The sequence below is a fragment of the Cyrtonyx montezumae genome, unplaced genomic scaffold (assembly GCF_038088225.1).
Source record: "Cyrtonyx montezumae isolate F1298 unplaced genomic scaffold, pur_monq_1.0 scaffold_2, whole genome shotgun sequence".
Classification (NCBI taxonomy): domain Eukaryota; kingdom Metazoa; phylum Chordata; class Aves; order Galliformes; family Odontophoridae; genus Cyrtonyx; species Cyrtonyx montezumae.
In genome coordinates, this window is record NW_027071936.1 from 47,283,620 (window position 1) to 47,307,944 (window position 24,325).

Consider the following 24,325-nt stretch of genomic DNA (forward strand, 5'->3'; position numbering starts at 1 on the left):
ATAAAACAGTAATAAATATCATGAGAAAACAACTATTTTGTGAATTTATGTTTTAGAGGACTAAGTTGGGAAATAGTGATGCATGAGCATAGACCATATAGTGAAACCTTTCACTGAGTAACTTCTGTCTAAAAAGGCAAATAGACCATGAAGTTGTGTTACGAGCAGGATTGCAAACAGCCATGGACATTATTCTTCCTTTTGAGAAATCAGGTATCTCTGCTAGTTTAAAAAATTGTGTGAATATGCTCTCTGTGATGCTGTGCTTCTGGTGACCCTTTGGAGGAAGTGATGAGAATAATAAGGATGGTGAAAACACAATAAAAGTGATGATCTAAAGATGTAAATGGATAAGTTAAGTTCTGCTATCTCAGATCATGAGACAAAACCAGGAAATACATCATTAAATTTTAAATGAATAAATGGATTGATGCATTGGATACAGGTTTTGGAATTTCCTGGACCAGAATGTTTCTGAGACAAAGAATTCAAAATTATCAGTGATCACATCTTATACTTATGTCCATTTCTTCTGAACAGAGTTAAAGATGAGTTTAGGGTGGGGGTTAGCAGGAGTTGCCAGTTTCAGGCCTCATGTGCTTGTCACTGTTAAGAGTCTGCACTACAGTTAAGTGAAGAGCTTGGTTTATCTACCAGAAGGATAAATTCTTCACTCTTTGGTCTTGATAATTGAATTGTCTTTTCCCATCTGCTGGCCTATCTGTGCCTGTCAGAAAACAGCCCAGGATATTCTCTGAGGAGGTTTTCTGCATTTCACATCAACTCGCAGTTACCCAGCAGCTGTTGGGGCCAGTGCAAAATATGTGGTGGCACTGCATGTCCAGAAGCAGGAAAGAGTGAGTAATGTGGGAGGGAGAAGCAGATGGTGGCAGTGAGCAGTTAAACTGGATCTCTGTGTCAGTGGAATCAAAGCTATAAGTACCAGGAGTGGGGTTTAAACTGCACACTGCTGTGATTCCTGTTTGGCAAACAGGTCTGAAATTCTGTCTGTGCTTCATCTTGCTGTGGTATTTCATACCCTGTCGCTATGTACAGAACTTCAGTGAAGTAGGGTGTCAGTAAAAGCTGTGCTGAGTACTGTATTCTGGTCTCAATAACAGCTCTCAACTGAGTTCAAATCAGCAGAGCTAGTCACTGGTTACTGAAGGTAAGAGCAGCAGCTCCAAGATAATTACCACCTCTGGTCAGTCAGTTACAAGAAAATTTCTCTTAAATTCCTGTCCATTAACACTGGCTATTATCTACTTTCTCCTAGCCAAAAAATGTTTGCAACTTCAGTACAAGCAGAAACATGACCTATTTGGATGGAGTTCTTTAAAAGTTTGAAGTAGTTCTTTTTCACAGCAGGGGAGAGATGAAAAAGATCTCATAATGTACAGTAGTCAATATGAATGAATTTACAGTGTATTTTTATGTGAGGAATAGTGGCTCCTACTTAAGGAAAATAGAGGTGGCTGGAAAGTAGCGTTTGTCTTGGAGAAAAAAATCATCATTACATGTAATAGTGAAGGAACTGAGACTGTATAAATGATACCGAATTTTCCAATTCTTTCTACAGTATAAAGCTGAAGCTGATGATAGTGTTGAAAATGCTTCTTGTTATGCTGTATTTTGTCAACGTTTGATAAGGAGGATAATCATTCTTTGTACATAGTGAATCTTAGAGTTCCCCTGGTATTGTTCGTGGTGAAAGAGTACAAGATTCATCACATGCTGTAATAACAGTGTAAGGATTATCTTCTGCAGAGCAGGAAGGACACCGTTTTACTTCCTTTTGTGCTGTTCTAATCTTGAGATGCCTTTTCAACTTCTTCATGCAGCAGTCCATGCAAGTTACTGTAATCAAGATATCAAAGCTACGTGGTTGGTAGTGCAGGGCAAATATTCTACCACTGTTTAAATAGCATGTTATAAGTTGTGATGTGAAAGAAGTGTTGGATCAAGACATGATTTCTCTTTTTCTCTCTCGCATTTTGTCTGCATCCTCACCCTGCCTTTAGTACTTGTGTTACATGGAGAATCTCCTACCTTTACAGCATAACTTAAGTACTGCTTTATTTTTAATTATGGAAATAAAGCATACAGGAAATTGTACTACCTCTCCCAAGTTTGTAACAAGATTTACCCTTTTGTTTTGGTGATAATGTGGTGTGTGTGTGTGATGTTTGTAATCATTGTGTAGTTACTTTACAATTTAAGTATCAAGAAAGTTGCTTCAAGTCACTGAACTACTCAGTGTACTGTTTTTCTGTAAGTAGTAGTCAATTTATTTGCTTTTTTTTTAGGTCAGGTTAGTTTCTGGGCTTTTAGAAAATTTTCTCATTACTTTCCTTACATCAAGCACATCTAATACCGAACCTGCTGTTTTATGAGTGTGATGATAGCAGTAAATTACAAAACTACTTTGCTTCTACAAAGCTCCACAGAAATGCCCTCTATCCCCATGGGAAGGACAGCTGCTGAAGCAGTTTATCTGATCACAAGATTGTTGCTGTGCAAGCTGCCATTGCTTTACATCTCTTAGCTGGAAACCTTAGTCATTGTAGACTGGGGAGCAGAGTATGAAGAAGGAAGCAAATAGTCTTTGCTCCGATTTGCTTTGCACAATATTTTATGGAATTGTTTTTTTGTTTTTTTTTTTTCCTTTCTGAGTTATTTAGAGCTGCATAAGGGTAATGTCAAAGAGTGCAGATTATGGGTTAGAATTAGGAATGGAAATCAGGCAATAAATTTCTTCTTCATGGGTTACTATAACAGTACCAGAAAGGAAACACTGCTTTTAATGTTACTTATGACAACAGCAAAACTTCACATATACACATCCTTTCTAGTTCATTTTTCTCTACAGTCCACGTGTTTTTTGTTTAATTTGTGTATCTATTTCTGTCAGTACTTCAGGTTTGGTGGTTGTTTTGGTAAACTAAACAGGTCACAATCTTTTGATTGTACTGCCCCTTTATAAGAAATGGCTTTCTAGACTCCTTTTGCAACCATCTTCCATACCTTTCTCAAATTGAATTGTTTTTTTTTTCCTGTTGTTTTTTCATCAGTGAAAAGCTGAGGGCTGTGTTTTAAATTAGCATTTAGTATTTTTAGCATTTCATGAGTAGTATTGCTATTTTTTCTTGCCTTGCCTGCAAATACCTTGTCTGTCACATCTTGCAATTGCATTTTCATAGTTTTCCTGTACATAGCCTGTTATTGGCCAATAATTTCTTTACAGTTGCTCGTAAGTGCCCATCTTCTGTTGTTTCCAGCTGGTGGCCTCTTAGTAGCACAAATTGTTGCTTTTAAACTCCAGATGCACGACTATTTACTATTAGTAGATTATTTTTTTTTTATTTCTTTCCATGTAATATCTTATTCTGTGCTGCTGGTCCCTAACTGTCAGTTGTCATTACTCCTACTTCTTATGCCGCAGTTGTTTATGGGAACAGCAAACAGGGTCAATTATAACGCCATTCTCAGCTAATAAATTCACTCAGGTCCTATATGTCCTTTCAAGTTAACACCTAAAAAGTGCCTAAGGAGGAATGACAATATTGAACTCCATCTTCTCCAACTTATTTCAGTGTAGCTCAGTGTGATGCTCCCCTTCACATTCAGATTGCTCGTCATGGTCTCTCTTGTTTGGAAAGTTGATAGACTTAACAAAGGAAGTTTTATTAGATTAGGAAAGTAATTTTGTAAATCCCTTTTTATGTTCTATCTTGTTTTTCTAAACTCCTTTGCTTATTTAGCTTTTCCAAAGTGGTTTGTATTACGAAATTCTTCTGATGTCAGCCTGTGGATTGTGTTGCTGAATCACCTTTTCTGATATAGGTTAATATTTGCTGCTTTCTGACCATGTGGTGTCCTTGTTTGATGTATTTTAAAGGAAAGCAAACAAAACCTGTTGCTAAGTATGTGATTGCAATGTGGTGTATTGATGAATTCTGAAATCTGGTCCTCCTGATTTGAATGTTTAGATGTCTTCTAGTGTTGTTGCTGTCTGTGCAGTAATTTCCTTGTTTCCATATTTACCGGTGTTTCCAGCTGATAGATAGGACTAACTGAGATAAACAAAGCTCATCTCAAATCTGCATCATTACTTCTGCAACTGTTGAGAAATATTTTTCCTGGATTAATGTGTCTGTAGATTTTACTAATGGTCTTAATCAAAGGTCATCATTTACTATTGATAGGCAATGGCAAAGGCAGTGCATGATATTGCTTAAAACATCTAAGGAAAGAAGTAAAAACTCGTTAGTGACAAAATTGAGCATTTTGGAACTTGAGTGGAGGCTTTTCCTTGGCTTTTTTCCTTATGGCAGCCATGCTCTTGAAGAGAAAGTTAGACTATTTTAGAGATAATTAGGCTCTTTCAGGCGAAAATTGAGCTGAGGTCTGTAGATGTCTGTGCTTGAATTTGGTCAGTATCTGTTCATTTCTCCCCAGCAAGTGTAAGGGATAGCTTTTTAGCAATTGATAGAGTGACTGGCTTGCATAGTACATGTTTTTATGTATTCATATAAGCACCTCCCAGGAAGTTCTAAATTCTTCAATTTTCAGTGTGTTTATAATGTGTAGAATGACTTGCTAGCTGCAATGAAGCAGTTAGCATTTCTGTGCTGTCTCTTATGTTATGGAAATGAATTGCTGCAGCTGTACTTGGAGAGCCTGGGAAGGTAGCATGTTAGTATGACAATTAGGATTTCAAGGTGTTATGGTAAAAATAGCAATAATGAAAATTTCTAGGTTAGTTTTAACACGTAGTAAAGTGCCAGTATGTGATAGCTTACTTAATGGAGACACGTTTAATCAAAGCAGTGTAGAATGAATTCAGTCTTAAATGTGAACAGCTGTATTTTGTTTACTTTTGCTAGCAATTAGTGTGGAAATTGGGTGCTTAATTGTTCAGAACAGAGTGGATGATGTTACATTAATATATTCAAATAATGCTGTTTTGTCTCCTGATTTTTGCACTGGGGACAGTTGTTTGTGGTGGAAACTATTAAGTCTGTTGGGTTTTTACATAAATGACAATTGCTGCCCTAGCTATGATTGGTTCTACTGCATGGCTGGACATCAGTTAGCCAACAGTACTGCAATTTGCAAAAGTAGTGAGTTGCTGTTATGCCTTAATCATTTTTCTCCTGGAATAAAAACTGGCTTAGTGTGACAATTCCAGATTTTCTGTTTTATAAGCAAATGGTTTGAGTACATCCATTTCTAGCTACTGCAGTTGCTGCTGGCACTGCAGCAGTATAGCTATCATATTGCTATGGTATGGCTAGATGTCTTGTACCTGTAAAAATATATTATCAGATACTATCAGAACTTCCTGAGATGTTGCCAGCATTTACTGAGCATTGTGAAACTTGCATGCTACAGTTGTTTATTTATTTTCTTATTTATCTCCAAAAACATGTGATCTAACAGTTCTTTCTCCCCAAGTGTAGGACACTAAACCTATTTATAGAACCTCATAAGGTTCCTCTCTGCCCAGCTGTCTGACAGGCAGCACAGCTTTCTGGTCTGTCAGCCACTCCTCCTAGCTTTAAATAAATCATCAGCAAACTAGAGTGTGCATTCTCTGCCTTCATTCAGGTCACTGATGAAGATGTTGGACAAGACCACCCCAGTACGAACCACTGAAAAACACCACTAGCTGTAAGAAGTGATGAGAAGTACTTGTTGGGTTTTTTTTTGTTTTTTTTTTTTTTGAAACCTTAACATTGAAGGGAACTTAATGTATGTTAAGGTTTCAATTTTTAGTGTTTTGGGAGTGTTTGTGACTCATGTCCATAGACCAGGACTCTGCATTAGTTTTTTAAATGGTGTGGAAGGGAATGTAGTTTCTGTCTTACAGAGCTTGTGAGAAAATCAGGGAACAGATAGCTGTGGAAAGGCAGCAGCGTGTTGCAAACCAGGCTGCTGTATACCATTCTTTTATGAATAAATGATTTAATCAAATATGCCATGTTTTGTATTTCTAAAGGCATAGGTTGCCTTCTTGATTGTTGTTAGATAACTAATTTTTCAGTTGTGCTGGAGGGCAAGAGTATACCAGCCTTGTAACTGATGAAGTTCTGGCTGAGTTCTTGGCTTTCTAGCAAGTGCTAAGAGCCAAGCATATATTGTACTTAATGTCTGGGTGCTTTTTTTTTTTCTCTTCTTTTTCAATAATGAGTCTCTTATGTAGATGAGCAGGTGTTTGGAAGTTGCTGTAGTGTGTAATGCCTTAACCAATGCCAGTAGTTGCTTGGCTTTAGAGAGTGCTCCTATGGTGTAGGATTTTAGATACAGTTAGTAACGTGTATTCAGGAAATATTTAGAATGGTTGAACTTTGACAAAAGCAACAGATCCTGTAGGGTGTATTTAAATGCAAGTCTTCAGAAATAGTAATTACCTTTTCCCAGAATGCTCTGCTATTAATTACCAATATGTACTTGATGTTTTTAACTATTGCATTATCTTTTGAAGTTGAATTCGTATGTATTAATTCCGTTATTTTTTTTATGGTATGTGTTTTATATACCCCATACTTACAATTTCTTATTTGTACTGCTTTGGTAACTAGGATTCTAGATAAAGACCAGGCCATTATTCCATTTGGGTTTTGTGCACACTATCAGCAGAATGTCATGCACCAAAGACTTCATAATAAAACAGAAGACAATACACAAGTGCAAGCAGATATGAGACTAAAAAGAAACAATGGAGAAAACATAGATCTGTACGCTAATTAACAGTTGCAACTTGCCAATGGCCTAGTTACTACCCCAGTGTTGTTTTGTAATAGAAAAGAAGTATCCAGGAGCTCTTTGCAGGAAAATAGAATGAGGCTTATGGATATTTGCTGGCAACTCCTTCTAATGCTAGAGAGAACCATGTGGAGATTTACAAGCTGTTAGTTTCCAAACAGGTACCTGTTTTGAAGACTAGTTTATTTCAATCCCAGAATATCCTAACATTTTAGTACCAAATGAGAACACTGTGCAGGTTTTCTCAGTGCCACACTGCCTTTCCTTGCCTGTTTTTGACATCTCAGAGAAGGAATTGAGGCAAGACTTCTGTGTCTTGTCATATAAAAGAAGCCCAGAGTGATCTGAACCTAAAAGGGTGTTCTGTTTATGAAGCTCATGATGCCTACAGGCACAGGGGAGATAGGACTGAAGAGAGAGATCAAAAGATTGCTTTATAGGCTATCCATAATTGTAGTAAAAAGAAAGACTGGAAGGAATCTTAGTGGCACAGATACATGGTTGACCTCCAAATCATCAGATGTTTCAGTCCTTTCTACCCTGTTTTTAAAGCCTTCAATAATGTCGTTATCTGAATCGATGCTTAACAGTTGTTACTGTTACATTTTTCCTGTGCATAATTCAGAGTCTTCCCAGGGTGCAGGTCAAGGCCGTTGTTCCCTGTCCTGCCACCAGCAGACAAAGAGGCAGTTACTTTTCACACTATCTGGTAGGTTTTGAAGTCAGGTTATCAAATGGGTTGGTTTATTTTTATTTTAAACTTTAGGATCTATGAAGGACAGGTGATCTGTGACACTGTAACAGAGATCTGTGCTGTCAGCAGAATTAAGTAAAACAGTTTTGTTGGAGCTGTGTTTTTGTCCTTCCAGCTAATGCTTCTAAGTATAGCTTAAGAATAATCTCAGAGAAACAGGCTGATATAAGCAGAACTGGGATTTCTGTGGGATGTGGCTTTCAAGTTCTGTTTTGTTCTTGCTGATTTCTGTTCCCACTCACCTTGATTTTTGGTGTTCTTAGATGTTAGATCATGAGAGAATGATGTACATTTATAGAAACAGGAGTTTTAAGTAACAATGCAAGATAGGTTACAGTTGAACACCTGATTCTACAGTGTTTAAAACTGAGTTCCAAAATGCAGGGAGGGAATAAAGCTGAAAGACACTGTTTTCATGATGGAAGTGAGGCATGCTTACTAACTGAGAAACAGCCTTATTATCATTTGAATGACGTACTAACAAAAGAATTGTGGCAGGCATAAGAGATGTGTTTATTAGCTTCATGAGTTCAGTCTTCTCTTGTGTTTTACTGTTAATATTCTACAGGCTACACTTGACCCACTGACCTAACCATTCTGTTTTCTTATCTCTGTATGTGTACTGGGTGTATTGGGTATACAAGCTGCTACCGCTTTCCTTCACCGTTTTCACTCTAAGAATACTAGTGCATGGAAAGATGAGACACAGATTGGTTTAACTGAGGTCATAATAAGATATTAATCTGTAGAACATTGTCTGCAGTTCTGTGCTGGTATCCTGGAAACTATCATTTGTCCTTTAATGTCTCTATTTCAAAAGTTAAGCCTATGTCTCGTTATTTTTTCAAACTAAATTCTCACTTTCAGTTTCACCAACTGATTATGTTGAGATTTTAAATCCCAACATGAGGTGGAAGTGTTCAAAAATAAACAATTTTGATGTCAGTTCATGGGAACTAGTAGTTCTTTACTGTGCTGGAGAAAACAAGGAAAAAACATAGGTTTTTCATTTTATATATGAATACAGATGCAGTTTTGAGTATGCAGAAAGAGAAAGATATTTTACATGAGAGATTAAATGCTTATCTGGTATCTAGTTCTTTTAATACAGATAAAAGGATCGTGTGTACATGTAAAGTAACTCTTGGGATCTGTGCCTTGATACAGCCAGTGTAAGACTGCCTGCTTGTAGGCTGGTACAGCTGTGCAGCTGCACTATCCTGTGGACCATGTTTTAGGCCAGCTGGCCGAGGTGGCTTCCAGCTCCTCCTGCTGAAGCAAGTCCTCACACTGAAGTGATTTAGGGCTCCCAGCTCATCAGTATGTAGCATTTTGTGCTGCACCTCAGGTTCATGTTGGCAAAATGAGAAGAGCTGCAATACGTTTTTTAGTGTCAATACGTGTTTTAGTGTAAAACATCAATTTAACATTCTGTAAGCATTTAAACATCAAAATAATGTTTTTCTGATGTTTAAAAAATAAAAATATATTGATAGTATTACATCAGTTCAGGAAGTATTAAGAATGAGAACTGGTTGCTCTCTACAACTGCCTGAAAGGAGGTTTTGGAGAGGTGGGGATTGACCTTTTTTCCTGCATGACTAGTGATAGGACTAGAAGGAATGACCTCAAGTTGTGCCAGGGAATATTCAGATTGGATATTAGGAAAAATTTGTTCTCAGAAACAGTGGTCAGGCAGAGGAATGGACTGCCCAGGGACATGGCTGAATCACCATTCATGGAGGTGTTCAAGAAACACTTAGGTGTGGTACTAAGGGGCATGGTTTAGTGCAGAAATATTGGTGGTAGGTTGAATTGGATGTTCTTGGACCTCTTTTCCAACCTTGTTCTATGAATAAAAGCTGAAAGCACATAAATGACTTTTTTTTTTTTCCTGTATTTTCCAGATGGTGGTAAAAACGTTCATGGATATGGACCAGGACTCAGAAGATGAGAAACAGCAGTATCTCCCATTAGCCTTGCACCTTGCATCTGAATTCTTCCTCAGGAATCCCAATAAAGATGTGCGCCTCCTTGTAGCATGTTGCTTGGCTGATATCTTTCGTATCTATGCTCCTGAAGCTCCATATACTTCCCATGACAAACTTAAGGTAAAGAATGGCTTTTTACTTGCCTTGTTCTCCTGTTTCAGATAGAAATTATTTTCACATTGTTGTTGTTTCTTTGTTTTTTTAAATGCATTTATACAGACACTCAATTTTATTAAAGAGATGTTGCTTTAGTTCTGTGAGTCAGGAGTATTTTAAGGGCCAGAAATGCAGTGTTAATAGATTTCTCTCAGTGCCTGAAATATCTTGTGTCATGAGTCTGTAATAGGGAGTAGATGTCAGTAGTAACAGTTTGTGTTTTTATTCTCAGCACAATCAAACATGTAAACACCTTCTTGTTTTTTGACAGGACATATTCTTGTTTATTACAAGACAATTAAAAGGCTTGGAGGACACAAAGAGCCCTCAGTTTAACAGATACTTTTACTTGTTAGAGGTAATGTAATAATTGTAATTTTGAGTAGATGCTGCTTGCTCTGTGATTCTAAGAAATGTAATTGATCTTACCTCATATGTGCTAGATTTACAGATGTTCTTAGTGTAAATGATAGCAGACAAAATTTGATAAATAGTTTCTTTTAGCAGTTAAGATTTCATGTGCATTTAATAAGTTCATGCTACCTATAGTTGAGGTTGTGTTAAAATGATTGATATTTATCAATGTTTAGCCTTTATCTTCCAATATTAGACATCATTTATTTGTGTTGTGTACTTATCCTTAAGGTTTTATTACCTTGTAAAGAGAAAAAATTCAATACTGTTTAAAATGCAAATGTTCTTATATTGATGGTGGGAGAAGAAATATAAGATCATGACAAGAAGTGCTGCGTTTAGAAAGAGTTTTGTTTTAAAATATTTAATTAATTAAAAAACCAAACAAACAGTGTTTTATACCATTAAACCAAAATAAGTCTAGATGTAACCTTATTACATTAATCGTTTATCAGTCTGCTTTTGTACCTAAGAAATCAGATTATTCTCTATTTAGTTTTCTTGTGGATGTGTATTGCAAAGCCCTTTTGTGTTAAGAGCTGTATATATGCAAAGCAAATATCCAGTCTCTTTCTCCAAAGGGTTTTTTATTGTATAATATTTTTATCTGAATAGAAGAAACATTAACTAACAATATTATACTTAAGTGGTTTGCAAAGTTTTAATATCCTGAATATCCTATTTTTGTTTTAGAATTTAGCTTGGGTTAAATCTTACAACATCTGCTTTGAGTTGGAAGATTGCAATGAAATTTTTATTCAGCTTTTTAGGACTCTTTTTTCAGTTATCAAGTAAGTTGAATCACTTCAATTATATTAAACTGTCAAAATATCATCAGATTTGGGGATAGACTGAATCCTTATGTAGCCTACAGATGAATAGATCTGAGCAGAACAAGTCCCCGTTCCTCCAAATGAGATAATAGGAAAGCAAATGAGTACAAGTTGCTGGCAATATAGAGAGGTGTGTTTCTAAAAGCAGACATTTCTGACTTCTTAAAATTTCTATGTTGCAATGTTACTGACTTACATACATTTTTATTTCTGTGGTTGGATGTTTGCTTCTCATTTGTTTTGTTTCCGTTAAAGCAAAGCCTAGGGTATTCTAGATCTTTGAATTTTTCTAGATCAGAGGAAAGTCAAAATAGTTCTGCGTTTTCAAATGTTGAAAGTATCAGCATGTGCTGAACGCTGTTTAATATTAATCCATTGTTTCTTGAAGTGCTATTAGGATTTGTCAGTGTCTGAAAACTTTGACTTGATAATGTGCTTTTATCATCTTAGTAATAGCCACAACCAGAAGGTACAAATGCATATGCTGGATTTGATGAGTTCTATCATCATGGAAGGCGATGGAGTAACTCAGGAGCTGCTGGACTCCATTTTGATTAACCTCATTCCTGCACACAAGGTCTGCAAAGTGAAATATTACAGCACTATACAATATAACAATGATAATTGCCTTTAGCTTGCTTATATCTCTGCGCACTTTAGGTTATCCATGACAGTTGTAGATTTTCAGACCTCATAACAGTGGATTGAAAATTGCCATTAGGATTTGTTTGGCGCTCTTTCTTCACTTAGTCTGGATTATTCATTATTAAGAAATTTTGTCTACTTGTAACTTCAACAGCTCTGTACTTAAACAGGAACAAAGCATCTTCAAGCAAATTTCATATTCTAATATGAAAACACTTTTACTTTAAAAAAAAAAAATAAATATATATATATATATATATATGTATTTCCCAAGGCTTGTGTGGAGACTTGTTTCATGCCTCAACTTGTCAGTCAAATTCCTGTTCCCTCTCCCTGTTACTTTTTTCCTGCTTCTTTTCTACATTAAGCTTTTGTCTTAATAATTCCTGCTCTTACCTAAAGCATTAGTTTTGTAGCTCAGCTAGTTGCTTTTAGTTCTCCGTCTTATGAATTCCGTAATCTTTCAGCTTTTGTTGAATTCAGCATCATTTTAGCTGTGACTCTCCTCTTCCTAGACAAGTTGTACATGAAGCCATGAGATTGCAGTGTCATAGTATCAGCTTCTTTCTAATGACAGCAATGAGATGATGTATTATTAGAATCCCTAATGGCAGAAGAGTCCTCTTAACTACAGAAGGGTTATTTTAAAATACACAGATCTTTCTAAGCTGTTTCTAATCAATTGCAGGCAGTAGAGAGCAGAAGTGTACTGATGTGTTGGTGTCTATAGCAAGTGCTTGGTGATGCCTTGCTCTTTGGATACAGAGACCTGGTAAACTGTGTGCAGCTAAACAGTTTCTTGTAACTGCTTCATGCAAACAAAGCAAAAATGAGTGATTTTTTTGCATTCATATTATTTTTATAATTTAATTTTGCCTATTGATTGTAAGTGTCAAGACTGGTAAGAGGAAGGCAAAATTCAAGTAAATACTGGAATGTGCAACTTATCTTTTAGTATCTTTTACATTACTAATCACCAGTCCTCACTGGCTCTTAGCAATTGTGACTGACAATATAATAATTCTGTATTCAGGGTCCAGTAATTTCATCTGTCTTAACCTTTTTTCATTACCCAGAACAAAAGACTGCTGCTTTACACGGTACTTAAAAAACAACAATAACAAAACAACAAAAAGAAACAAGTTATTTTATTTTCTCTGCCAAAAAAGAGTTTTAATGTAGTAATTGTTCTCTTTTCATGTGCAGATCTACAAAATTCTAGGATTATATTAGTTGTTTGAACTTAGTTAATGTAAATCAAAACACCATTGCATGGAAAGCATAGTTTATTTTCTGATACACAACTTATAATAACAATACTGTTGTGTCTTGAACTTAGTTAATGTAAATCAAAACACCATTGCATGGAAAGCATAGTTTATTTTCTGATACACAACTTATAATAACAATACTGTTGTGTCTGTGCAAAGCAGCTGAATGGTTGTCGGTCTCTGCTATACATTATATAGATAATAGCATGGCTAGACCATTGCATTTAATGGAAATTCATCTTTGTAACAAAGTTGAAATATGTATTTTAGATGGTATATTCTGATCCTTTTTCAGACAAATAAACAAACTCTTCTATATTGTTTAAGACAATAGTGCAATTTAAAAGAAATATACCACTACTTAGACATGAAGTACAGTCTATCTCAGCATCTAAATGATACTCACTTGTACTCTCATTACCAATAAAGTGGCTTTAATATACTTTGTTCCTCTTTCTCTGTGCGCTAACAAGGCTCTCCTCTCTTGAATGCAGTTTAAAACCAATATGATACATCAGCTCAGAAGACACATGCGATCAAGCTGCAGTTGTTTTTATTAATTTTAAAACCAGTACTTTCAATATCTTTATTTAGTGATTTATTTATTTGAGTATTTGCTTATTTATTCATACTGCTCTTGACAAGGTTATTCCTTAAAAAAAATATATATATTTAATGTATTTTAGATCTTTAGATTTTTGTTGCAAATTCTACATCATGGCCTATCCAGACCTGCAAGGTTTTATGCTCTGCCTTGTAGACTGCTTTTTTTATTTGAAGATCCAAATAAATATACATTTATATACAGTTGGCGTTTCTTCACTTTAATACAAACATACCTGTCAAGGTGGTCTGATTGGGAGACAAATAAATTTGTTTTAGACTGTGTAATAGTAAGAATTTCTGAAGAGTTTACATATATCAATCTGACTGAGGATGTATTTGTTTCAGCCTTCGGCCATTTGCTTCTGTGTAGTATCAGTTGATGAGAGCCTTATTTTTGTCATCTTGTCAGCTAAAAGAACACAAGAGACTCATTCTCATTGTAGACTTGCCAAATACAGTCTTTCTAATAATTGGTCATCCTTATGCTTTCTCTGTACTTTATCTGCAGTAGTTAGTAATTTTCAGAGCAATCAGCTAATTCACCCTTCTCTTTTTTTTTTCCCTTCATCCTCTACAAGCTGCATTAATCCCTAGATCAAATGATATATTGCATATTGGATTTTTTGCAGATTTGGGCAGTCACATTTTTCCTATGTGAACTTATATTCCTTACCTTGGTTGAGATTAATAAAAGCAATGCTTAGATTTGTAGATTTGTTGTGTTTCAATCAACTGTTTACTTGAAAAGATTGCAGACACCTCAGTGTGACAGATTGAGTGCATGATACTTACCGAAGTGTGGAGGTGGGGTAACATTACTTCAAAATTTTTAATGATTGCACGTTAAAACATTTTTTTAGTTACTAGTGCAGTACTAAAGGTGACAATTAAACTGAAAACATCCTAGAAGACTGTACAGGTTTAGATTTCTTTGTGTACAAAAAAATAAATAAAACATTGTTATCTCTGCCATGGTGTAGTTAATATAACTGAACTTTGCTTTGAAAATAGATTGTTGGCAAAATACATTTCACTTAAAATCATAGTCTTTTAAGGCTGGGGGATAAATGTGAAGTTAATTAAATTAGTTTGTCTTTCTTTAAAATTTTATATTTATTTTTTTTCCAGAACCTTAATAAACAAGCGTTTGATCTTGCAAAAGTCCTGCTGAAAAGGACTGTCCAGACCATTGAACCATGCATTGCCAATGTATGTAAATTAACTCATGTTTACTACAATTAACAATTGTGCTTGTTAATGTTTTATTGGAGGTTTGTATATTTAAAAATGATGTTTTTTATGTTTTTTAAAGAGAAAGATTTTCTTATTAAATGAATTAGATTTTTTTTTTCCATCTCATTCTTAAGCATACAGATCTAGACTATGATAACAGATGACCTGCCTTGCAGTATCATTTGGCTCCAAAGAATCCTGTTGCAACAAAAGGAATTGTTAGTGCTTTTTATATCTAGCATCCAGGCATCCTCATTTCATGCCTAGACGTAGGATGAAGCACTTCAAACTAATGGCTCATTCAGAGATTTTGCCTGTCCTAAACTTACTTTAAAAATGTCAGAAAGACTTAAAGACTTGAATTCTTTACAAGGCTTTTTTCTACTATATTTCTTTTTGATGAATATCAGTAATACATTCTATGGTATTCTTAAAAGTTAGACTAGGTTAAAGAGGGAATTAGGTAAATTCATGAAAGACTCAAGTATGTAAAAGCTAAAGGTGTCTCACTATCGAGTACCACTTTCCAATCCCCCTGTTTCTTTAAGCTTTTTAATTGGTCATAACTGGAAGCAGAATAGTAGAGAGGAACTGTAGAGTCATGTTCTTGCTTAAGCGTGTAATAGCTCTGTAGCATTTGCATTCCTCAATTAATACTATCATAAATCCATAGTACCTAATAGGAAGTGTATCAAGCACATGAAAATGTAGCAAATCCATGAGAAATCATTCCTATTTTAGGCTACCTTTTCTTTGTTTTTTTTTTTTTTTATACCATCGAATACCAAAAGACATATCATAGTCATCTGCTGTTGTTTAAAATGGTCCCTTCCAACCCAAATCATTGTATGATTCTTTGAAGGATGTTTGTCTTTAATTTGTTGGAACCAAAGCTCATAAGGGTGAAAAGCTTTCATGTAATAAAAAATGTGCATTGGGTACCTTCCAATAGCATTAAAATATAAATGACATTAATATTAAAATGTGTTTTTAAATAGTGCTAATGTTAACAAAGGAAAAGGGGAGCAGGAAAGAAAGGGACAACAGACTCTTCAGCAAGGACTGTGGAGATGTAGGACAAGGGGAGATGGTTTCAAACTTACATAGGATAGATTTAGGTTGGATATAAAGAAAAAGTTTTTTACAGTGGGGGTGGTGTGGCACTGGAACAGGTTGCCCAGAGGGGTGGTGGAAGCCCTGTCCCTGGAGACATTCAAGGCCAGGCTGGATGGGGTTCTGACCAACCTGAATGAGCTGTAGGTGTCCCTGTTGATTTCAAGGGATTGGACTAGATGGCTTTTAAAGGTCCCTTCCAACTCTTAAGGATTCTCTGATTCCATGATTCTATGAAATCTGCTAATAATAATGCTTGTATTCTAGTTTTTTAACCAGGTTCTGGTACTGGGAAAGTCTTCAGTAAGTGACTTGTCAGAGCACGTGTTTGACTTGATACAAGAGCTTTTTGCCATAGATCCTCACTTACTGCTGTCTGTCATGCCCCAGCTTGAATTCAAACTGAAGGTAGGTTGTAATGTAACTTGGGACAAGTAATAAAATTTAAATTAATACTAAAGTGTGAGGTGCTATAGATGAATAAGTGTTCATTTGTGTGATAAAAATTTTAGTTATCATTTTTGTTTAATATTACATCAGTTGTTTAAATAAAGGCACCAAAGCATTAAATACAACTGTGTACTTTTCTGTGCTTGCAAATGCGTATTGTGTGGACACAAAATATAAAATTGTTGCAGTCATAAATTCATACGATCTAGTGTGAAAGTTGTGTGTGCTTAATCTTTGGATTTTACCTGAAATTTGTAATTAGGGTGTGACTGGCTTAACTCATGGAATGCATGTCTACTGGCTACCATGTTGATTTGCAGTATTTCATTTTGTGAAATAATGTTTTAATAATAGAGGAATTGCTTCCGAATATTTTGTCATTTTTTAAACAATCAACAGTAAGTCTGCTGACTGATTATGAATCTTTGGAAATAGTTTATTAATCCTTCTGATTTGTTCTTAAATAGAAAGGTGTGTTACTGGTAAGAATGTAAGCACACAGGAAAGAATTGTGAAGAAATTGTGTGTGTTTGTATACAAAAGGCATAGGGACAATAAAAAGTAATTAAGGTATAGGTAACCAGTGAAATTATATCTTTTTATTTTAATATCTTCTATTTTATTAGTGCAAATGTATTTTGAAAATCTTAGTTGCTATTTATATTTCACATGCATAAAAGTCTTAAGTATGTTTAAAAACAAAAATAAGACTATTTGCTGTTGAAATGGTTAGAAATATGTTTTATCCAAACTACAGCATATGTGTTTTTTTATTCCTGAAAGGCATTTTCACAACATAGCTTTCTAATCATTGACTGTAATATTTAAACTTCAGGCTTAAGTAGAGGTTGCATATGTATATTTAATTATATCTAAGAATTGAATGTAATTAGAAAGATTGGAGTTTATAAAAATTATTTCAAATTAACTTTGTAATCTAAATTATAAAAACAGAAGGAAGTGGAAGCCATAAACTATTATTAAGATATCACAGGTAAGATATTATTAAGATATCATTGCAGTTTTTTTTTTGTTTTTTGATTTTTAGAGCAATGATGGAGAAGAGCGTTTGGCTGTTGTTCGGCTTTTGGCTAAACTCTTTGGCTCTAAGGATTCTGATCTGGCCACACAAAATCGTCCTCTTTGGCAGTGCTTTCTTGGGCGGTAGGAGAAATAGTGATAGAATTCTGAGTTTTCCTTCTTGTACTGAATTTTCCTGATAGTGTTGCAATTTTGTGTTGTTAGGGAATATAACTGTTCGTATTTAAGCAAGTCGTTTCCTTAAGTCTTTGAAGCAGGGAGTTGCATAGGGTTGCATGTTGGAATGGAAAGCCTGAATGATTACTGCTATATTCCTGTGGGGATATGGATTAGATAAATAGCTACGTTAGATACGTGGCATATGTTACACAATGAAATTCCAGACAGTACTTAAAAGTAAATAAGAAATTCAGCATCAAAAAAGTGACTGTTTTTAAATGGTACATGTTGTATGGATGTATACATACATTCTTTATACATGCTATATAAATATATAAAATTATATGTATAAAATATTTACTATATAGTGATGATTAATAGTCAGCATGTGATGGGGAGAACTTTGTCACTGAGTGAAAACAAATGGGCCATCATTTCATTTGCAATGTAGCATGTTTATGCTTTTAGTTAGATTTTATTTCATAAATAGTAACACATTTTTATACGAGGTACATGATGGCAATAAATTCAGAATATTGGTAATGTATTTTGTCATATAAAAGCATTCTAATAATTAATGGGGACATACTATTAATGCATGTTACTTACATAGAGAATGATCTTGATTTGCAAGGCTAATTAAAAATTAACATTCATAGTCTTCTGTCTCTCTAGGTTCAATGATATCCATGTCCCTGTGAGATTAGAGAGTGTGAAATTCGCCAGTCATTGTTTAATGAACCATCCAGACTTAGCAAAAGACCTCACTGGTGAGATGCTAATACTGGTATTTAGAATGATTTAAGAAATGAGCGGGATAGAATGTAATTACTTCTGTACATAGCAGCATAGTTCTAAAATGTATCAAGTCCAGTGCTTGATGCTGAATGGAGGAGCTTACTAATGTATAATTACTTTCCTCTGAAGACAAGTGTATGAGGAGAAGGCATGCATATGCATGTAATGCATGACACTGTGTGGCCTTTGTTATAATGAATCCTCAAGAAGCTGTCCATTGAAGTTTTCAATTCCAAGTTTTCAAGTCCATTGAAAGTATTCTCAGATTCTGTAAACAAGTTTTGGTGCACGAATGCAAATATTTTGCAACATACAGAATTGTTTTTAAAAACAGCCAATGTGTTTCTGAGTGTTCTCCTTCAATGAGTTTAGAAAAAGTTTGTTCCTTCAATGCCTCATCATTCTAACTATGAGCAGAATTTCAGATGTAACCAAAAATATTGTTCTTTTTAGTTACAAGCTAATTTATAGCAACAGCCAATTATTTATAAGTTATTTATCTTAACTCTGTGGAAATAAGTCTTTGTTTGATCTTTTTTTTTCTTCCCCTTACTTATTTCATTTAGTTTCAGTATATTCTAAGCAGCTTTCTTTCACATAACTGCTAATTGCAAGGAAGATTATTGTTGTATGACTGAATATATGAATTTAATTTGTACTTATTCGTAAGTTGCAATATGTGTGCAAAAAGACAAACTTTTCCTTGTTTCTGATTGTAACAGAGTATTTGAAGGTTAGGTCACATGACCCAGAGGAAGCTATTCGGCATGATGTTATTGTTACAATTATTACTGCAGGCAAGAGAGATCTTTCCTTAGTCAATGACCAGCTGCTTGGCTTCGTAAGGGAAAGAACACTGGACAAACGAGTAAGTGCTAATATTTTATTATCAAGAATGTCTCTGCCTTTAATATCATTGATAAAAGTAAAAAGAAAAAAAACAAAAACACACAGAAATAGAGAATCTTAAAGTTAACCATTATCTAGAGTACTCTGGTGAAAATATTTTTTGTCTTAACAATGATAGCTGTATTATGGAAACACCAATCATATGCTGTAAGCAAATATGTCATATATGTAAAAAATCCTCATATTGTTTTATGAGGAATGCTGTAACAGCATAGGAATAGCAACATAGTTTTAGGACAAACGTCTCTACAGCCCTGTATAATTCTCACAATGGTCAGTTTTGGTTTACATCGATTTCTTTTATGGATTTCTTCAGTCTACTTTTTCACGTTTGTCCTAGCTTTCAGTGGAACTTAGTCCCTTGAATTTAGAAAGTTCTTTCTTTGACATGTTTGTACTTGGTAGGTGTGCCCGGAACCTGTACATGTTCAATGTATGTGTGGCGGAAAAAGTAGTTCTTGCATTGTAGTTCTTACGTTATATGAAATAACTAAAACAAACAAACAAAAAACAAAAAAACCTGTCCCACTTAAAATTAACAAATATCTATGCCTTATATTCTCCGGTCACCTGCTTTCCAAGATAAAGACTCACCTGACTGACTTTCACACAGGTCATTTCATACCTCTGATCATTCTTGTCTGGTTGTTCTACAGTCCTGGTGGAACCAAGGTAACCAGACTCAGCTGTGGCATTCAAAATATGTACAATATTGTGTACATTCTCTGTGACAGAATTTTTTTTCTTACTCTGTAACATTCCATTTGTATTATGCACTGCTTCTGAGTACTGAGCTCACAGCTTTGGAGAATTTCCAAATTGACTTCAGTATCTTGCATGGTATTCCAGTGCTCTTCATGCAGTTAGTGCTGGTGGTGGGAAAACCTGCCCTTAATCTGAATTGATTTTCATTTATGTTGAAATGGTTCAGTAGTGTAACGTTTTTCTAAAAGTGATTATCATAGCATTAGATTTGATTACCTCCCTTGTCCTACATCAGCAATTTTTTTCACTCAGTGTTCAGTTCATTTTCGAATTGTTTTTATTAACTGACACAAATTCCCTGATGATTCCATCAGTAGATTCCCTTTATTGTGAGATACCATGTTATGAGATGCCATTTGTTTCCACCTTTTGACTCCTGTGCTTTAGTTGGTAATTTCTGGGGGGTCTTAGTGAGTTTTACTGCCATCCTTGTGGGTCTGATATAATTAAGTTTTTGTCAGACATGAATTCCTTTTATGTAAAGCGCAATGATTAATTCTCCTAATTTTTTTTTTCTGTTGTCTACTCTTTCTATTTTGTTTCAGTATGTTTTCCCATTCAAACCGTATTTTCTGAGGCATGGCATTCTTTCTCTTGGAATCCTTTTGGAAAAAATAACTTCACATTCTCCGTGTTCAATTTTTGCTGGACAATTATTCACTCTGTTCATTGACAGATTGCAGTAATGGAATAGTTAGTATTTGATGCATCATTTCTAAATTTCTGCAGAAGTCGTGGTTAGGATACCATCTGGTCTTAATGATCATGTTAATGCTTCCTAAGTCTGTTTTAAAACATCTTCTGATGGCACTTAATTTAAGAGTCGTTCTCAGACTTTTCTCATGGAATAAAATTGGATTTCAGCCCTGCAGAGGAGTTTTGAATGCTTCCTGTTTCCTGAGTCTTTGATGAACGTGTTTTACTTCACATGCTTGCAGTACCAGTTCTGAAACTTTGCCATGCTTTATCAAGGTTTTACATCCAACTTTTTCAGGGTTTATATGCTTTCCTGTTTAAACTGTTTTGAACGCGGCTCAGTAATGTTTTGGAGGGCAATATTTTACTAACGGGCTTGGCAGTGCTAAGGTTTTTTTTGTTACTGTTTGGTGGGAGGTGTCCTTTCTATAAACCACGTCATTCTAGATAATCCCTTTAATTCTTTTATAATAACTTTCTCTCTTTTACATTCACATTTTTAGATGAGGGTTTTACAGTAATGGGTTTGGAGAATAGAGATTTGTCATGTTTGTACCATAAACAAACAATTCTGATTTTGAATATACTATATTCACTGTTATTATAAAGTATTATAAAGCAATGCTTCATGCCTGCAGTATGACCTTACTCATTGCTCAGGCATGATTAAGACCTCTTCCATCTTTTTCAGCCGTTGAGCACTTATCACCCAAAAGTCATTTGTGAGTTCTAAAATTTCTTGGCTAACTGCCGCTTCTCACTGGCATTTCCAACTTGTCAGAGTGAGATGATTGTTACCTTCGCATGAACAGACTCTTAGCACAAAGAGACTATGTCTCTTTAATAATTTCTGCATTAATTAGTTGTAACTCCTAATTTTCTGTACGTACTGAAAACCATTGTGGCTTTTGTCAGCTGAATTAGGAATATTTCAATGTTTTTTGTTTGTTTGTTTGATTCTAATTATTCTTAATTCTGCGGTAGGAATAGATTCGCTATTCCAACAGGTAAGGGATTATCGTGATCAGTTTTGTAACTCAGCGCTCCAGTCTTTGCTGAAGAAATTTCACTAGTTAATCAAGACCTTCTGGGGTTTCAATGTAGAAATGAAGCTGCAGACAGCCCTTTTTTAAAATAAATAAATAAATAAAATAAAACCACTCTTAACGTTGATTACTTTGAAGCTTTGGGAAAATTATGCTCTCACTGTTGTGGAAAGTGGTTCAGAGTTGAAGCCTTAGCAAACTCAACTAGACTTAAGTTGTAGAATCCTGGACAAGTGTGCTGATTAAAGCTGTTTGATGAAAAAATGCTGCCACCTCTGGTCAGTGCCCCACTTGGAATACATAAATCTTCCAAGCCCTGCCTTAAGAAAGCACTCATTCAGACATTTCTGTTAAGCTCTACTTAATTTTTAACACCAACAAACTCCTAAATTTTCTTTGCTCAGCATATGGGAGCAATGGATTACTCTTCACAGATAACGTTTACCTTGCATACTAAAGAGAAGAAACGAATACGAAGTTTTATTTAGAAACTCTGCAGTGCCTAAATGTAAGGGAGCAGAATGTGTCCATTTTGTCTTTCACACGTCTACATATTTACTGTATTTTGTATGTCTGATACGTATTTACCAAAACTACTTACCCGTCTCCTTCTCTTCCCTCTCAAGTGGCGAGTAAGAAAAGAAGCTATGATGGGTCTTGCCCAGCTATACAAGAAATACTGTCTTCATGCCGAGGCTGGAAAAGATGCTGCAGAGAAAGTGAGCTGGATAAAGGATAAACTTTTGCACATATATTATCAAAATAGCATTGATGACAAGTGAGTCAACCTAATTTTAATTGTATGGTGATAAGAGATGCTCTGAAATTGAAAATATTTGCTTATCATGAAAAAGCTGTCATATCACATTCTGTACACATGGATTTATGTGTAATATATTAGCAATAACTAAGATGTATTAAGATCTCCAGGATGGTTTCATAGTCTGTTCATGTATTTATTCTATGTACCAATGAAACTATGTCTGCTATGATAGTAAATTCTCATTAACTAACTTCTGCATGGAAAAAAGCCATTAGATTTTGCTTTTATTATGTCCTATTTATGTTTGTCTTTTATGTTGAAATCAGCGGTCTGTGAGTACCATACACATATGTATTACAGTGACATCTCCTTTTGGTAGACTACACAGAACTGACCCTCTGGTTAGAACAGAAGCTGAAGAAATGTCAGGGAGTAATTCCACCATTGTCTTAATTTTTCCTCAGTCCCTTTAATTTTTGTAATATTGTTTTTTGCTTGGACGAGAAGGTATTTTGGCTCAGATTTTGGAAGATAGTTTTCAGCTCTTACTTCTTTGTCTTTTACAAGGAAAGCCAACCTACGCAGTCACACAGTGATGGAAATTGAGCTTAGATTTCTAACGTAGCAGACCTGGAATCCAGCCCTATCTTTATAGTGGTTTTTAGCATTTTGCACATGCAGTCTACTACCTCAGCATGTTGCATAATCTTAGTTACTAGCCCAAATGGGTAACAGCATCCTTTGATTGCCGCCTGTTATAGTCAATTCTTTGTCACAAAATGCTGCTGCAGTTTTGTAGGATCTCACTTTTGTTTGTCTTGCTTATCATAATCAATTCAGTTACATACTTAATTCATTGCCTCCTTTAAAAAAAAAATAATAAAAGTTGTACACAGAAAGTTGGCTGAGGTGGAAATATCAAATAGTGGAAACAACCAGGAAATCTCCAAGCATTTTATACAAAGCTAATTTTGTATTTGTGTATACATCAAATATACTTTAACTTACATGGAGAGATTGTGTCTTTTCTAGCATGTTCATAGCTCATTCAGCATGCAGGAAATGAATCAGAGTTCTGTGGTGAATGTGGCAGATCTGTTTTTCAGTATTCTGGCTTCCTAGAAATGCAGAATACTTTAAAGGAAACAAGGTGAAGAATTTCGAGGGGTAACATCGTCAAAGCTCTGTTCCTTTTTTGAACGTGATTGTCTTCTAGAAGTCTTGTTAAGCCATATAAGACAGCGTTATGATTAGGCAGTGGCTGCATGCTGTTTGCTTTTTGAGTGTCCACACTGAAAGTTTGTCAGCTTGATTCTCAGTAGTCTTAAAGATGCCCTGAATTTTAATCAAAATTTTGCTCGTTTTTCAAGTGGGACAGTGAAATTCTTGCTCTGTCTCATTGGGTTGATGTACTTACGAGTGGAAGATTAGACAAGCAGGGATAGTTTTAAGCTGAAAAAGAGAAGATTTAGATTTGATTTTAGGAAAAAATTTTATGTTCAGAGCATGGTGAGGCACTGGTACAGGCTGCCCAGGGAAGCTGTTGATACCCCTTGGAGGTGCTCAAGGCCAGGTTAGATGGGGCCCTGGGCAGCCTGAGCTGGTGGGTGGCAACCCTTGCCCAAGGCAGAGCATTAAGAGACTGGGTGGTCTTTTAAAGGTCCCTTCAAACCCAAGCCATTCTGCTATTCTATGAAATAAATGTATTTCAGCTTTGTTGTTGATAGAGTTTGAAATGTAGTGCTTTAAGCACTAGAAGAGCTGTAAAAAGGCTATGATCTTAGTCTCAACCATTACAGGCCTTTAGACACACAAGCATAAGTCGAAATTGGCAACTTCTGGCCTGTATCCTTTCCATAAGGAAGGAAGAGGATAAAATAAAATGGTGAACATCTTTCTGAGCCTTGGAGTGTT

At 35.3% G+C, this 24,325-nt stretch overlaps 1 protein-coding gene across 3 annotated transcripts in view; it reads left to right on the top strand.

Annotated features, from left to right (window-relative positions):
* The window catches only part of PDS5A (PDS5 cohesin associated factor A), a 71,797-nt gene that overhangs the window by 19,978 nt on the left and 27,494 nt on the right, over nt 1–24,325 (top strand). For all 3 annotated transcript variants that reach the window (XM_065737107.1, XM_065737108.1, XM_065737106.1), the window contains exons 3-12: nt 9,430–9,633; nt 9,941–10,027; nt 10,777–10,874; nt 11,367–11,493; nt 14,567–14,647; nt 16,052–16,192; nt 17,283–17,398; nt 18,110–18,204; nt 18,955–19,100; nt 22,275–22,426. In XM_065737107.1, coding sequence (XP_065593179.1) covers nt 9,430–9,633; nt 9,941–10,027; nt 10,777–10,874; nt 11,367–11,493; nt 14,567–14,647; nt 16,052–16,192; nt 17,283–17,398; nt 18,110–18,204; nt 18,955–19,100; nt 22,275–22,426 — 1,247 coding nt within the window. The remainder of the gene's footprint in view (nt 1–9,429; nt 9,634–9,940; nt 10,028–10,776; nt 10,875–11,366; nt 11,494–14,566; nt 14,648–16,051; nt 16,193–17,282; nt 17,399–18,109; nt 18,205–18,954; nt 19,101–22,274; nt 22,427–24,325) is intronic.